Raw genomic sequence first — 15,947 nt, forward strand, 5'->3', positions numbered from 1 at the left:
TTCTACAGACACTCGTAGTCTCGTGTGAGTCGTATCAGACCAGTACTGCACGAGCTCTACGCAGTACATAAAAGTGATAAAGCTGATAAGAGCAACAATCCGAGCGACTGACACAAACGGGATGCTATTTGAGCGGTACAGGCTTTCTTATAGTGCACTACGCAAATTATGCACTACGACTCATCTACGAGTAGAGCATGGAACAAGAACATAATAGATGCAAGCTACCTGCTACCTGATTTCAAACTTTGTAGTACTGGACTACTAGTTACCTTTAAAATGCTAATCAATCTGACTTCCGCGAATTTCATTTAGAATTACTGGTTGTTCGCCTGCAAACCTTTGCAACGAAAATGTGGTGGTGATAAGGGGAGCCTAGAGAGTACGTACTCATCGCTCATCTGGATTGCAGAAACCCCTGACATTTTATCTACGATCGCAGCATGTCCTTAGTAACTTCTGTGGCGATCGCTGCTGCCGCTATGGTTGCGTGAAATTCGGTGATCATGGCTTCCTCTTGTCCTCTTTCTCTTTTTGGCTGCGAACCCAAGGAATGGGCTGCGCTGGAACCCGAGGACTCTTTCCTCATGTAAGCTATAACCCATAGTTGGTCTTCTTTTGCAATTGCGGCTAATTCTGATTTTCCATGCTTCCTTTGTACCTTGGTTTGTATAAAATGAACAGTTAATGAATGAATGCGTGTTTCTAAAGCGACTGGTGCAAACTTTAGTTGGTTTCGTACGACAACTGTGTATGAAGAAACTTTGTGTTTCTGGAAGCCGAATGCGACCTGGTTCATAAATTGTCCACTTAATGGTTTTTCGACTGTTGTCTAATCAAAGATTCTCCATAACTTTTTCAGGTTTCTTGTGAAGAAATTGAATTCGGAACCTGATGATCTTTATGTGCATATGCCACTTGTTGAGCACAGCTCTGTTGTGGGAATATCGGTACGAAATCGATTTTTGGGGCTGAGGTAAAATATTTAGCGTGTGCACAGCGGATTTCGATCCAGGCTCAGCTGATAATTAATTTCTCTTCCAGAAAAAAGATAAATGAAATGCGCAGACATCAGCCATTTCCGGCGTCTTTCCAAGGTGTAAATTTGTCAAAATTACTGTATTGACTAAAATTTGCAAAAAGTGTTTTTAAATCCTACAGATAATTCATGCAGCTTAGCCTCTGACACACGAAGATCGTTGTCGGTATTCGTTTGCCAAATTATTCGAATGGTTACAGCAATGAAAGGGTATGTTGTATTTGTACATTGTGCAAGTAATTTGTGGTTACCGTGTTTTTCGACTTTGTGTGAAATTATAAATTGTCTTTCGTCATTGGTACTGTTTTGTAGCGACGCTGGTGATAGCCGGATAATTTTGCGTGTTGTGCGGGACTCCTGGATGTTTATTAGAGGAATTCTGCTTCAGTTCGGCTACTTGGGCGACGATTCATCGTATCGCAGTATGGATCACGATCAGCGTTATGTGGTAATATGCTCTCATTACGCTGTTTGAAAGTGCGACATCTTTGCAAAGGAAACTTTTTAGGACAACAACACCCACAGGATACGATATCATGCACATTTGGAAATGATCACCTTGGCGGTGTTATATGTCAGCGAAATCCAACGAAATTTTCCGTGTGAGATTTTTCATCACTAAAAGCCAGAAATAAGCAGGCAGTAACTATTCTGTCGTTGGCAGATGAAATCATGCAGCTGGACAGGGACGTCATTTGCGCAGAAAATGTGGAAAATCCTACCAGTCTTCCGGCTGATATTGTCGGTTTTTCTTTTCGAAATATCGTAGGCCTGGCCGCTGAACGTTTTTCTCAGGTAGCGCCATGACCAATCAATGATTATTAACTGTGGTTGTGATGTTCCGGTTGAATTTCTCAGTGAATAACCAAAAACTGTGGAAAATGAGTCAGATTTTTTTATTTGTTTTTAGTTTTCTGCTTCAAACTGGCTGCAGAAACTGATGCTGCAACCGTACGTCTGCTCTTGTCCATCCAACTGCATTTTGATACTTCAGCAGATCATTAGTCGCTGTCCTGGAATGCAAGCGGGAGAAACGTGTTTACCGGATACTATCAGGAAAACGGTTGAGTCTTTCAAAAAACACTCTCCAAAAAACAGCCAGGAACTTCTCAGTAAATATGATCAAATACATGAGTAGCTAGCAAGAAGCAACACAAATTTGGCAATTAATTAGGAAGTGATGTGGTCGTTATGCGCAGCTCACCAAATGTCGCAGATGATGTGAATGGCTTTGTGTTGTGGATGTTATACCACATGGCCGAAGCATCTCGAAGAAGTCATCAGCCGAATGGAATTTTTGCCGCTAACATGACTTTTGATAAATTCGTCGCTAATAAGATCGTGCAGCCTGCGCTTGCAAATCTGGTAAATAAAGCCGTGAAGTTTTTTTTTTGAATTCCCAAGTGGGATTTAACTCTTCCTGTTTCTTGCATTTCAGGAACATTCGTGGAACGAATCCAGAGCTCGTTTTGTACTGGCTTGTATTTATCGTTTTCAGACGGTGGACAGTGCGCAGTTAGAATCACTGGCAATCCTGGCGGATTTTTTCTTGAAGAATATTGTAAGATAGTTGTATATTTTGTACAGTGTCCTTCTCAGTTGTGCTTTGAAGTAGATGTACTTTGCAGAATAACAGTTTTTCATTGGAGCCAGGTTCTATAGACAGTATTCAGGTGCTGCACAAGAATGCCGCTGAATGGGTTGCCAAGTGGGCGAGTTTTGGCCTAGCAGAAGCTGATCCAGCCGTAATTTCGCGGAATGAGAGCAGCTTCGAAATGTTTATCAGGGTATTAGTGTACGCCTTAACAAAATCATCAGATTCCTGGAAACGCTTGAGGGGACGTTTCTTGTCGAAGTTTCAACCAAAGTATTTTGAGAGTCTAACCGCAGCCGGATGGAGTCGCTTTTTCGATCTCATAATGGTGCTTGTTGGACGTATCGGCAATGTTGCTGACTTCTCGTCGCAGCTAATTGAAGCCATCGGCGAAAACACATGGTGCGACAGACCTTCGGTGGAAAAATCTGTAGTAATCGGACGAGGACTTGCTGCGCTGACGCTCTTATATCAGAATTCTTCGATTGATAACATTCTATTTGTACGGAAATTGGCTTTGGAATTTGAAAGATTGTGTCGGTAAACAGAATATAGCACCGTTTCAGTAGTTAACTGTTTAGAAAAGCGGGTTGGCAGCGTTGCAATCATCAGTTTATGCACTGCATATGCTTCTGCTGTATACTGTGCAATACATGACGAAATTTGTAAATGATACCGTGGTTCATGGTTCATGTCTGGTTCATGTCCGTGGTTCATGTGGTGGTTCATACCGTGGTGGTTCATACCGTGGTTCATGTCCGAAATTGAATTTTGTCTAACCTTTTGTAGGCATTTGAAAACCGTCCGTGTTGATCCCGGATTGATCGGTTCACTGTGGTCCTGGATTATAATGTATTTCGATGCCGTTGAATGCCTATTTTGCTGTAAACCGGAAAGCCTGGCTGCGGTCGCTCATATGGTGAATAGTGGATTCACTGACCTTTGTCAAGTCACTTTGGATGAAACAAAGCAAGGAAAACTGTTTGCCACGATACAGCTACTCTTTGACCTTTATTCTCAGATTTTTCCTAACTGGAAATCCGATTTGAAGTCTTCTGCGGCTCGCTATCACCTGTCGTTCTTAAACTCCTTATTCGCGAACATACTGCCTGCTGTCCGGCGTATGGCTACAGACCGTAATCAGAAGTTGTGGGAGTCCATTCCGATATGCGCTGTCCACTTAACCGTGTTCAGTGTAGATGTTGCTCGGCAGAGTTCCAGCGACAGCACCAGCGGATTGTTTCAAACTTTTGGTCTGGCGGACGATGTCCACCCTGATATTACTGTGTATTATCTGGCGGAAATTCTTTCGGTACCAGACGTAATGGGAGTTCTAACTAAAGACCAGTGGACGTCACCAAAGATCATACACAGTTGGGTGCGCTGCGTTTTTGAAATGGGAGAACATAATCAAGCAGTACTTCAGTTGTCTCAGTAAGTCATTTTGCGTATTGAAATGTTTGTATTGCTTTAACGAAAGCGAGTAAATTATAGAAAAATACAGTTGCTTCCGGAAACAGAATTGCTTATTTCGCCACCCTGTGCACCGGGGGACATATTCCGTCGGTTTATCGAAGGATGTGGAAACTCGTTTCGCCGTGCAACAGCATATGACACCAAAATGGTATGGCAGCGACAATTCCAGATATATTTCGCCGATGTGGCTAAATATGTGGGAAGCACTTTACGATCCGGTGCTTCGACGCAGTTGATCTCGGCTACCATCGGTACCGTTGCTCAGTTTCTGCTGCATTGCGCGCCGTTTCTTTATGTTCGTGCGAAATTGAACAACACATTCCGTCAGTTGGTGGACATTGTTTTGCTTGGTGCTGATCACGGGGCAGTTATACAAGCTGTACAGCAGGAGTTTTCGTTTTATTTTTCCGCAATCTCTCAACTGAATCTAAAAGATGATCCCCAGATTGCCGATTTGTTGCAAAGAATTATTCGGACATACTTGACAAAGTTTTCCTTTGTGGCACTGGAACAGCATCCTCTTTTGGTAAGTGGAATCATGAATCTTCTACTTTCAAATGCTCACGCGTGCGAGCTGAAATTGTTTGCAGTTAATGCGGCTTTTATTATTGCAGCTTGCGATGCAGAAACCACCAGTTAATCAAGAAATTGTGTTGTTTTCCATTAACAGCATTTGTCGGGCATTTTTCAATGCCGTCACTCCGCCGCAGCACATCTCTCTCGCATTGAATTTGATTACAAAGCTTTTATTGGCTTTTCCGGAAAGCGACATGCAGCTTGATGTGGCAAATTGTGTGTTTTCCAACAGTCTCGAAATGTACCTTAAGGGAAACGAAGCTGTTGCTCAAGGATGCTTTTCGTTAATCCAAAAAACATTGAACTGGTTTGCAGCAAACCGCACGGAAACCACCAAGTAAACAGAAGTGACCATGAGTTTTCCTTGCATAACTTTCTTTTTCGTCTACTTTCCGAATTTCAGTAGAACTGTTCGTAGGATAAGTTTGTTTCCCTACAAACTAAAGGAAATCACTCACTTTTTTTCTCTATTCCTTGCAGAGTGTCGCTTACTCAAGTTGTAAGGAGCAAATTTTTGGCGAATGCTAATACTCAACCTGGCAGTTTACTCACGATTTTGGACTTAATAGCACGAACTTATCCTGAATTATTGTGCGAAATTCTTCCGTTTTTGACACAAATGTTCGCCAGAAGTTCGAATTATCCTGCTTACCAAACTGCCAAAGCACGGTAAACGCTGTTAAAGTAACGCAGTTGTCCAATCTTGTGGGTTTTCTCCTAATAATTTGTGTGGTGATGCTTTTTACGTTATGTTGCAGACAGTCTTATATCTCTGTCTTGGAGAAACTGGGACCGCTTGGTGCTTCGGAGCTTGCAAAATTATCGTTCGTCAACCAGTAGGTCCTGGGCCGGAAGCCGTTCGTCGCAACAAGGTGAAAGTCAACAAGAGGTTGGACTAAACTGCAACTGGGAAACACACAACAACGGCTAACCAAATCGCAGCTGGCGCTAAAGCTTTTATTGTTGTCAAGCATAGCATGTGGTTTTACCTCTGTACAATCGATATCTTTTTTTTAAGGTCGATGTTTGCGTGGCGCCGATGTAAGGTCAGTAAGGGCTCTGCTGAAAAAAGGCCGTGCTTAAAATAATACCTTACCATTCTGGCGCTTAAAAAAAGAGAAACGAGAACATTTTTCTGAGATGCGAATCATGCGAAGAAATGTTAGTGAACAGGAAAGCAATGTTACTTGGATTTCATTTTCTTGTGGTTGTTTGTTGCACAATGTCTAAAATTGTTGAAAAAGAGCAGCAGAAGTCCCATGCAGTTCAGTCCGTCGTTCAAAATTTATTTCCATTCTAATCGGCGCGGAACATGTTGCTGATTAGAAAACGGTATGTGGTGCCGTTTCAACGCAAAGAAACTGCATTTTGCCATAATTAATTCTTCCAATTCTACGGTGCAATTCTTTTTTGTTTTCACTGGAAGTCCTTTTACCTCACCACTGCATAAGTCTGTACGGGGGATACTGTACCTTTCAGTCTCCGCGCGAGTCTTTTTTTGTTGGTCGGGGCTTTGATGAAGGCCGACCGCCAGACGATAGACGCCGTAGTTGTAAGTTGTAACCCGACTTCACGCTGACGTCAGTCCTCTAGCGCAGCGTGACTCACTGCGATTACTCACCCATTCATGTGTTTCGTTGTGGGATAAAAAGAATGCGAGCATTCGTGAATCGTTTCATTCCCCACAATAATTATTGCCAGAGTTTGTCGAGCTGTGTGACATTTCTGGCATCCTCTTTGTGGCACCTGTCTTCAAGGCTGTGCTAGTAGCCGAATATTAGCTCATCCGTTTTTGCTTCCACCATTTTCTACGTTAGAACCTTGATGCTGCGATCGGTGGACTGATACAGTGATTTCCATTTGTGTAGAATTTAACAGAGGACACTGAAGGGATAATCCTCGCAGCTGAAAAGAGCTTATAGTATTTGTGAAGCTTTACTTCGTTTTCTCGGTTCTCCTCATCCGGAGATGTCTTTATCGGGTCTGTTTTCTAAGAAGAAGCCTGATGTCAAAGGTAAAAACGGTTTCCTTGGGTTTTGTAGTTGCTAATGCTATTTCGTCACTTATTATTGTTTTATATTTGCGCTTATGTTTGTGATAATTTATCTGATCTTCCCTTTTGTGGAGTTTAAAACCAGCGTTCGTGGTTCAGGAGGTTGTTTTGCAGAACAAATTAAAGTTCAGGATAAAGCGCTCCGGCATACCCAACGCGACTTGGATAGAGATCGTCGAGAATTAGAGCGCAGAGAAAAACAGCTGGTAAGCACCGTAAGCTTAGCGTATTGTCGTTTGCAGTTACTTAACAGCGGATTGCACTAATGCTAATGATGAATGACAATCGTATCGTACGTAATTATAGCAGCGTGCACTTGTGTATGGCAATCTGTTGTTTACGTATGTTCTGCCTTGATATTATTAAGATTATTTTAATGAACAGGAGCTGGATATCAAGAAAATGGCAAAAGACGGGAAGAACACTGTAAGCAATAATTTTGTGCATATTTTTTTGTGTGGACTAACAAATTGTTGTTCGGTCGTTGACAGCGTTTGGGTTGCAGGAGGGTGTTAAAATCCTAGCTAAGCAGTTGGTTGCTTTAAGGAAACAGAAGACCCGCAGTATGACAGCTAATTCCCAAATCACGGGTATCAGAATGCAAGGAAAGGTGAGTGACATTTCCAGCGCGTCATGCTGTGCTTATCTCGCATAATTAGTCACTGCACCGGAAAGTTGAAGGGAAATGGCAGAATTTTTATTGGTGTTTTTTTATGTTCATTTTAAAGTTACTTGAGTTTTTTTAGCAGGATTAATCAAGTTTAGCTTTTGTGCACAATGAAATTCCTGTCAAAATTATTTTATTTTCGCTAAACTCTTTTTTTCGCAGACGATGACTTCTAACGTGAAGATGAGCGAAGCTATGGCCAGCACCACTAGGGTAAGAAATGTTTATGCTGCTGGAATTCACCCCGAATTCATCTAATGATATGTCTGTTGTTTTCCCCTTGGAAAACAGGCTATGCATAATATGAACGATCAGCTCAGCCCGCAGCAAGTCGGCCAGATAATGCAGGAATTCTCCAAGGAATCCGCCAAAATGGATATGTCCGAGGAAATGAGTATGTGTGGGCTGTATGCGTTATCCCGCCCCATTCACTGCAAAATTTTGCTTTGCAGTAAACGACACTCTGGACGACATTCTCACTGAATCGGGTGATGAGAGCGAGGAGAATTCCATTGTAAATAGGATTCTGGACGAAATTGGTATCGAAGTTGGCGGACAAGTGAGTACAGTTATTCTGCGTTCTTTTGATACGGTGTATGATTGAGCGTTTTATCTCTTGAAGATTTCAAAAGCCCCTGCTCCCTCCCGATCTAAGGTGGGGGAAGCCTCTCGAGTAAACCAGAAAAGCCTGGACGACGAAGCCGAGGAAATCGAAAAGCAGCTTGCGCGGTTGAAAGCCGAATGATCGGATATTTCGCTTTCCATGTGGAGTTATGCTTTTTAGGAAGTTTTCCCTTCATGCTTGCTAAATCTTTCATCTGTCGTATTGGCATTGAGATTTTATTGTGTGGAACTCATTCCATGTGTTTGAAGCTGTTTCCCTTGCAATTATACTGTATTCAGCATCTTTTCAGTTTCGAGTACTGATGCCTAGTTTTATACCGCATGCCTGTTTAAATGTCAGATACAGTATATTTATCGTCGGTTTACACTTTTGGGGCGTTTATCCTTGTCTAATTGGTGAATGTGGTTCAATATGCGAGATTCACTTCGAGCTTATGTTGGAAATATTAATACTTCGTTTGAGGTTATCCAGGGCGCAAATTCACGAAAAATTCGGTTTATCGTTTTTTGGGTGTCGTATTCGAGCATTCGTATGATTTGCCGAGTCGGTGTTCCAGGTGACCTTGGATAACTTTAGATATTATTCTTGGGTTGCACAATTTGTATAAAATGAATATTTGTAAAATATTCTAGCACTTCAGTCTCAATGCGTGAAAAGAAATAGAAAACAATTAGCATACAAACTCAGTACCTCTTAAAGCGCAATTCCTACAGCGACCGTCGACGCTAAAAAGTCGATTTTCTAAAGCGATCAAGAATTTAAAGCACAATAATCATGGTAACGCAACAACAAAACATCATATTAACAATGTCAGCACAACAAATCTAATGTTTCTATTACTGTCGTTTGAATTACTTTTGAGTTTTGACTGTCCTTTTATTACTTATTTTTTTGCATCAGTCTTCGGTGGGTGAAATGGGACGGTCTTCTGGGGAGTCCAGGCGTTGTGGGACAAAAACCTCTTCGCCTTTAACCTACCGTAGTAAAAAACAGCGTAGGTTTGCTCATCGGCACTGCGCAGATGTAGGGTACTGCCATTTGTTTTCAAGCAGTGTTTTGTATTATTACAGGTATAATTTCGAATAATTTCAAATCTGCCCACAGAACGAACTACAGAAAACCTTTAGAGTCAAGCGCCTTACCGGTAGGTTTTTCTCCAGACCATCAATGACGGATGCAGGAAACGAATAACTAAATCGAGGGACTTTGGCGGTGCACCCGGAAAATATTTTGCCGTGCAGAGTTAATGGTGGATTATTGCAGTTGTGATTTTTGATGGAGTCGACTTCGGCCGGTGTGTCACGGGCCAGCGTGAGATCTAAGGGCGTTTCCCTTTCCGGTGAATTTTCCGTACTGGAGTTATTAGATCGACGTAGCGTCGAAGTCGGCGAGGAAGAGCCGGAAGTGTCCGAAGACACTGAAAAATGCAACCAATTCGTTTATTATCTACTGTACCATTTATGCATGTAATAATTATTAATTTTTTGGTAGGCAAACTGCTTACTAGAATCGACAGCCATGGTTGTAGCGGACTGATCATTTATCGGCGGAATAGGACAAGATGAACGATAGGAAAACTGAGATCCACTTGATGATGTATTTTCCAAGCCATCACGAGCGGGAAGACTGTATGGTTGCGCTGGATTGGATTTCGAATAGGAGCGGAAGAAGTCCGGATACATGCTGCTAAAGCGATAATTACAGATATGAAAGATGAAAGATATTAGAAAAGGTATCCGATTTTAGTAATCTTTCGTGGAAATGCCTACTATATGTATATGTAAAGCGAACCGATACATCTTACCCGAACGACGGAAACATGCTGGGAAAATGTTGACTGTAATTGGTGACGTATGCAGCCGGGAAGCTCGGCAGAGTTGCACCGGCACCAAAGGGCAAACGGTTCAACAACATGTGGAAGTTTGGCGTGACCGCCCCGTTGCTCATGGCGGATGCCGGTGAAAAAGGGGCAGAATTCTGGATACCCAGTCGTTTATCCGACTTAGCAGCGCCGTTTTCCGGTGACGTGTAAGAAGAATAATCCATGACGGGCGAGGCGAAACTATTTGCCTCTAATCGCTTCTTTTTCGTTGGGTAACGTTCCGCCGATTCTGCCGCGTCATCGAGTTGTGAATGATCACGGCTGTGTTTCGCTATAAACGCAAGTCTTGTAATTATAGATTTTGAACGTATTTCACAAATACAGCAGAACTGAGAAACATTGAAAAACTTTACCTGGCCTGCCTGGCCTATGTACAGAGCAGGCGTATTTTAGTAATTTTGTAGAATTTATAAAAATTATGTACGATGTTTGCTAACTAGAATTCTTGGGCGTACATACATCTGAAATTCGCCATCCCAGTTTTCGCTGCCGGCACACCCTCAGAAGATGATTCGGAAATGTCTTGCAAAGGCGTTTTATTTCTGAAAGCACATACGTTGTTATTTAATATTTAACGGAATACACCATACGCGCGCACAAGTTATTGCAGCCGCTTCTACGCAGTTCTTAATTGCAATTATATAATCTGTTTTCGTTCTACTATTTACTATGTAGCCTGCATTTTAAGAACTCCCGACACAGCAAACTTACACAGGGGCACCATTATAATAGCTTTTAACATCCAACTTTTCCCGGAAAAGTTACTCATGCTACAGGAATACGCTATCTACGGCCGTGCTTACCGATGTGGTTTCCGCGTCCAACGTTCATTAGGAAGATCCTCTTGGAAAGCTCTTTCTGAATCGGTTTGGTCGCTAATAACTGATGAACTATTTCCTTTATAATCCTCTGCTGAGCGATTTGCATTTCCGGGTCCGATCGGGTCAATATCAACGCGGAAGTTGTAAGCTGATAGCTTTCTGCGATCCTATTAACATCATAAAATTTCTTACTATTATTCGCAAAAACATGTGAGTACATCTATCGTTTATGTATCATGCAATGCGATGAAGAACTGCTACAAGTGATTTATATACGCAGCAGGAAAAATTCAGTCGCATTTTTGCTCTGCAGATAAAAAATAAAAGCTGCCCATAAGAAGAGAAATCTTATGATATGACAGCATAAAAATAGTGGTTTATGGTACAAGTGTTTACTTATGAAAAAAATTATCTATCTTTACTTTTTGCGACGTTTTTCTATTACTCATACCGTTGACCAAGAGCACCCTTAATAATAAAAGTACCAGGCATTTTAATAACTATTTGCATTTTTTCCGGTTCAAGCAAATTGGTTTTTCAGCCCCAATCAGCACTGCAGGAGACACGTAATAGTGTGCAATCAAACAATATTTCTGACTGCCTTACGTATGAATTCTGGATTCGTTGAAGTTATCGCGCAACCATTTTTTGCATTAAAATTATTAATAGTACTACGAGTATTATTAATATTACTCGTACTATTATTTGTACATATCACGAACAACACCTTTGCCATGGTACAAAATAGCAGCCAACTTGGCAAAATATACGATGATGGCTACAAACTCATAAAAACAAGTGACATGCCCCAGTGATCATCGTGCGGAGTGTCTTCCGTTTTTAACAATTCTACTTGCATCGTTGGCCGAGAAGAATAGCTTCCTAAGGTAACATTATAAAGGGCACGCTTCGTTATCTTTGCGGCTGACGGAGCAACGGCTGTTGTTGACGGATTCCTCACGCACCGCTGCCACATATCGTTTATGTTTTTTTCCTGCAGCTAAAGCTGGAATGTATCTTATCGCAAAAAGGATTGGTATACAATTAAGTTGATGTCGGTGCGTCATGACTCAATGATACATGGAGGCGATCGTAAATCGCCATAAAGCAGACAGATGGTCGGTCTGGCCTCGCTTGATTCTTAATGCACCACCGCAAAAAATTGTCGGCCGTGATGGCAAAAATGCACGCATATCAGCATAAATCGGACGTTTTATTTCAAAAACACATTACGAAGATAAGACCACAAAGCATACTCAGTCTGCACATCGATATCGGAATAACATCGTATTTGTATTTGGTCCAAGCACCGAAGGCGCGTCAAAAGGCCCGCAAGTGTAAGCAGTTAACTGAAACCTGGAGTGAAGCCAGACTGCCCGTTTCACTTAATAAATGAAAAAATTTTGTTAAAAATGTTAGATTTTGTCACATAAATTCTTTTCGAAAGCGAACTATTGCCTCCACGAAACGTCAACAGGAAAGCATTCTGACAATCTCTGTGGATATAAACTAAAAAAATTTAAATAATTCTATTAGTTGAACATAGTATTAAGCTTGCTACGACTACAAGTTACATAATGCATAAAGTACTTTATTTCCGTTTTGTTAGCGAATTGAATGTGCAAACCAGCACACACTTTTAATGCGCAATACAGTATATGATCAAAGTTTGTCGCACAAACAATAACATTACTGCAAACGTATGTACCTACATAATAGTACAATACCGAAGTTGCTACAATGCTAATACACTGTACGTAGACCACTCCGCGTGTGCAAGTCTGCAAGATACACCTTTTATTTTGTATTTTGTAAAAATGTGTGAAAGTTCATGCACGTCTTTCTTGTTCTCTATTTCTGTTTGTTACACACCATAAGTTAACGTCCGCAAAAGCAATAACATTTTCAAGGTGCTATATAACGCGCAGTTCGGAAAGCTTTAAATTAAGCTAGCACAAAGCTGTTAATTAGCACCATCCTGTTTTGCCTGGTCGAATGATCCAAGGCACGAGTCGCTGGTAAACATCGAATTTTATTGCCGGTGCCGGCTCAGTGTCTTGGGGCACGAGACCGTTACATCAAATTATTATATTGTTCCGCTCGTAAATACGATTTGCGCCTATTGTACTTTTTGTGTCGTCGTCGTCGTACTGTGATTTTTATTTGCCTTGGTGCAAATTAAGGTGTTTTGATACGCTCGTAGTCGAAAAGGTAATTTTGACAGTCGCTTTAATTAAGCAGTGATGATCATACTATCTACAGCGCGCCACGATACTTAAGCCACAAAAAAAACGTTTCCTGACGATCGAAGGAGTGAACTGATTTCTTACAAACTGAACTGTTTTCGTTACATCTTGCGTGATAAATATTCTGATAAGCTAGGCTAAAACCTAGGCTAAACCTTATAATAAGTTTTCACAGAATTTTATGAGCGCAACAAAAAACCGATTAGCAAAGAAGTCGACAGAACCACAGAAAAAAGTGCCACAATTATACACATTATTTTACCGCGGCTATTGATCAGAGATATTGTGCACATCTTAACCATATAACATGAGTGGCCAGCGATCAGCGTAACACTTCGACAATCGCATATTTGGCGATCATCTTTCCTATACATTATCAGTATAACGGTCATGATCATCATCGTGCATGACAATCGACGGCAGCGGATGACAATAATGTCATCCAGTGTCGGCACATTGCATACGTGCCCAGTATGCAATCATTGAACTCACCACAGGTGAACTAATGCGGCAGCCCGAGCAGGCACAACTTGACGGGTGGACAAACAGTATCTGCTTGGCCAGCAGCAGTTTTAAACTTTTGCCCTGATGCCGAATGGAGCGTTTCCAGTCCTTAGCCGACTCCCGTCCGCTGATGCACTGGAACTGATTGGGCGTTAACCACAAGTGATCGGTGACACTGCGGAAGTACAGGATGCACTGGCCTTTGCTGCCTTGACAAAACCGGGATAAATACATTTGCCCGTGGTTATCCCCACACTCCACATCCAGAACGACGCTGCCGTGGAAATAATTGTAATCCGGCTTAACATAGTCGGGATACCGGGAGCGCATTTCCAATAAAATCTGCAGTTGAAATTCCGGCGATTGGAACAGCGTCATATCGGCTGTTCCCACTGTTCGTGTGGGTGCTTCAATAGCAGCCAGTGGATCGTAACGGTTGTACGGCCTTCCAGGAAGCATTTGGATGGTCAGATACTCGCAACGATTTCAAAAATTACTGACCTTACGAGTGTACAGCCGCCGAAATATTTTATAACTTTAAAATTTATAACGAAAGCGACACTGTCACAATTTCCGGGGTTCGTAACCAATCCGACGAAAGAGAAATCTTTTTATCACATTACTGCCTAAATCGTAGGGTCACTGAGGAAGCTCGATGGTCGGTAGTAAGACTCTTGCAGATTTCGCACCATCACACGCTTCTGATTGATGGCAGCAACAGTTGAATAGTACTCGTGCGGTCTACAAACGTTTTTTCTTTCATCATTCTTTGCGTAGTAGGGCGGATCGAGCGGCAGAGACACGGAATAGACGTACTACGTGCACTATAATGTACACACCGAATCCTGCCATATGCGCGGCGCGGCCTTCGCTAGATAAGCATTTAGCTGCTGTATGTATCTTCGCCATGCTCTCTTTCTGATGATGAACAAAGACGGCCCACCCGTTACGCCGCTAGCTGGTTTACTGCATTTGCGAAATTCATGATCACAAAAGCGTAAACTGTAACACATGCCGTAAAACCTACAGTTATCAGTATCACTCCGTATTCTTTTAAATAAACCATAAAAAATTATACCGTTTTTGACATTCATCCCCGCTTGTTATTAGGAAGTCGCAAGATAATGAGGGATACTTGAACTTGTTGATACGAGCATTTATAACAATTCTGATTTAGTTTCTATATGTATCCGGATGGCACAAGTGATTGCTTTTAATAATTGTCTTTCAAGGTATTTTGTTCTTCAGCGTTAAAAAAGTAATTTGCTTGTGCTAATTAATACTTGACATGTTTCTGTCCCCTAATTTCTCTTTTTTGGTATTTAGAATCTAAGTATATATGTGCATCAGTCGGTACTAGCGCAGCAGCGCTTGTACTAGAAAATAATTTGAGCACGAGGTTTAACAATTAACGGTGAGTCCAGCCGTCAGCCGTGTAGAATTTGTTAGCGAAAAGGTCAACAAGCAATGGATTTCACACAATCAGTGTTAACGGATTGCGTGATCGAGACTTCAGTTCGACTCCTTAATATCCCAGCTACCGTAGACAGAAGTAAACAGCAACTCTTCAAGCAAATAGAGAACGCGCGGTTGGTTGCTTATCGGTAGCGCCGAATAACACGGGCATCGTCTGCAGCCGGAAGCTATGCAGATTGCGACGCACAAACAACGACGCGCACGCGTCAACTCCGTTACATTTGTGTGGTAGCACTCAATCCGCCCCTATTATACCAGTTAGCGCTGACCTTGCAGCATCGTAGTTTTTTAATTGTAAATTAACTTCGTAATTAGACCGTGTCTTTTCGTTTACAGTTTCGTAATCGTAAGTTCTTTCAGCTATCAGAGCATGCTTCGTGATCACCGGTTACGAGTAATCTCTACGTAGAGCACGAGTGGGAAGTTAATTGAACTGTATGACTGAATATTGGCGTAGTCGCTGTTCCGGTGTATTCACTGACACATTACGCATTTTCCATACGAATTATACTTGTCAGTATTTATTGTATAGCAGCGTACAAGCAGTACGTGGGCATTCCTTTTGCATAGAACTAGGTATTAAAGTATATATTTATCGGTAGCGAATTTATTAGATCGTGTATGCAATACCGTATTGTCTCGTGTAATACAAGGACCACGCTCGCATGTTTAGTGCATCCGCATGTTTAGTGATAACTTATTTTTTCTTTAACTGCCTAACAAAAATTGGTAGATGCGTCGAAAATCCACGTTAATACGGTATTACTGTTTTTCACCATGATCATAATCAAGCATCAGAATTAAAATTATTCAGGCTACAGTCTACAGCTGGATAATACTACCAAACGCAGGGTTTTACTCGTAACTTGTAAGGTCGAAGTAAAAATTGCATTAAATCTTATACGATTTATTATGGCACTGTATACATATTGTACATATTCACCGCCACCGGTCAACGTCAGCGACTCAGCGTTACTACAGCTTATGT

At 41.7% G+C, this 15,947-nt stretch overlaps 3 protein-coding genes across 7 annotated transcripts; 2 read left to right on the forward strand and 1 right to left on the reverse strand.

The window, feature by feature from the left end:
• Nucleotides 1–227: 227 nt before the first annotated feature.
• LOC129584343 (protein MMS22-like) lies at nt 228–5,951 on the forward strand. Of its 4 annotated transcripts, none has more exons than XM_055476497.1 (16): nt 228–589; nt 863–976; nt 1,045–1,097; nt 1,162–1,249; nt 1,352–1,487; nt 1,548–1,641; nt 1,704–1,834; nt 1,950–2,151; nt 2,214–2,404; nt 2,478–2,600; nt 2,668–3,173; nt 3,423–4,067; nt 4,128–4,635; nt 4,724–5,022; nt 5,166–5,354; nt 5,444–5,951. In XM_055476497.1, the coding sequence occupies exons 1-16, from the start codon at nt 507–509 to the stop codon at nt 5,523–5,525; spliced, it is 3,444 nt and encodes a 1,147-aa protein (XP_055332472.1). In that variant the 5' UTR covers nt 228–506; the 3' UTR covers nt 5,526–5,951. The 4 variants fall into 4 exon arrangements, with proteins under 4 accessions (XP_055332472.1, XP_055332479.1, XP_055332488.1 ...); XM_055476504.1 differs by having other exon boundaries at nt 2,668–3,035; XM_055476513.1 differs by lacking the exon at nt 228–589 and having other exon boundaries at nt 904–976; nt 1,045–1,099.
• Nucleotides 5,952–6,349: 398 nt separating this feature from the next.
• LOC129586001 (charged multivesicular body protein 2b-like) lies at nt 6,350–8,491 on the forward strand. Its single transcript, XM_055478979.1, has 8 exons — nt 6,350–6,699; nt 6,853–6,944; nt 7,123–7,164; nt 7,244–7,348; nt 7,568–7,618; nt 7,697–7,799; nt 7,858–7,964; nt 8,028–8,491. Exons 1-8 carry the CDS (start codon nt 6,654–6,656, stop codon nt 8,148–8,150), a joined length of 669 nt encoding a protein of 222 aa, XP_055334954.1. The 5' UTR covers nt 6,350–6,653; the 3' UTR covers nt 8,151–8,491.
• A 179-nt stretch (nt 8,492–8,670) lies between these two features.
• On the reverse strand, nt 8,671–14,206 carry LOC129588104 (glucocorticoid modulatory element-binding protein 2-like). Of its 2 annotated transcripts, none has more exons than XM_055482190.1 (7): nt 13,472–14,206; nt 10,716–10,900; nt 10,372–10,454; nt 9,835–10,183; nt 9,535–9,713; nt 9,173–9,447; nt 8,671–9,004 (listed from the first exon to the last, which is right to left on the reverse strand). In XM_055482190.1, exons 1-7 carry the CDS (start codon nt 13,940–13,942, stop codon nt 8,927–8,929), a joined length of 1,620 nt encoding a protein of 539 aa, XP_055338165.1. In that variant the 5' UTR covers nt 13,943–14,206; the 3' UTR covers nt 8,671–8,926. The 2 variants fall into 2 exon arrangements, with proteins under 2 accessions (XP_055338165.1, XP_055338156.1); XM_055482181.1 differs by having other exon boundaries at nt 9,535–9,716.
• Nucleotides 14,207–15,947: the final 1,741 nt, after the last annotated feature.

This window comes from Paramacrobiotus metropolitanus, unplaced genomic scaffold (genome assembly GCF_019649055.1).
Source record: "Paramacrobiotus metropolitanus isolate TYO unplaced genomic scaffold, Prichtersi_v1.0 Parri_scaffold0000002, whole genome shotgun sequence".
Taxonomy (NCBI): Eukaryota; Metazoa; Tardigrada; class Eutardigrada; order Parachela; family Macrobiotidae; genus Paramacrobiotus; species Paramacrobiotus metropolitanus.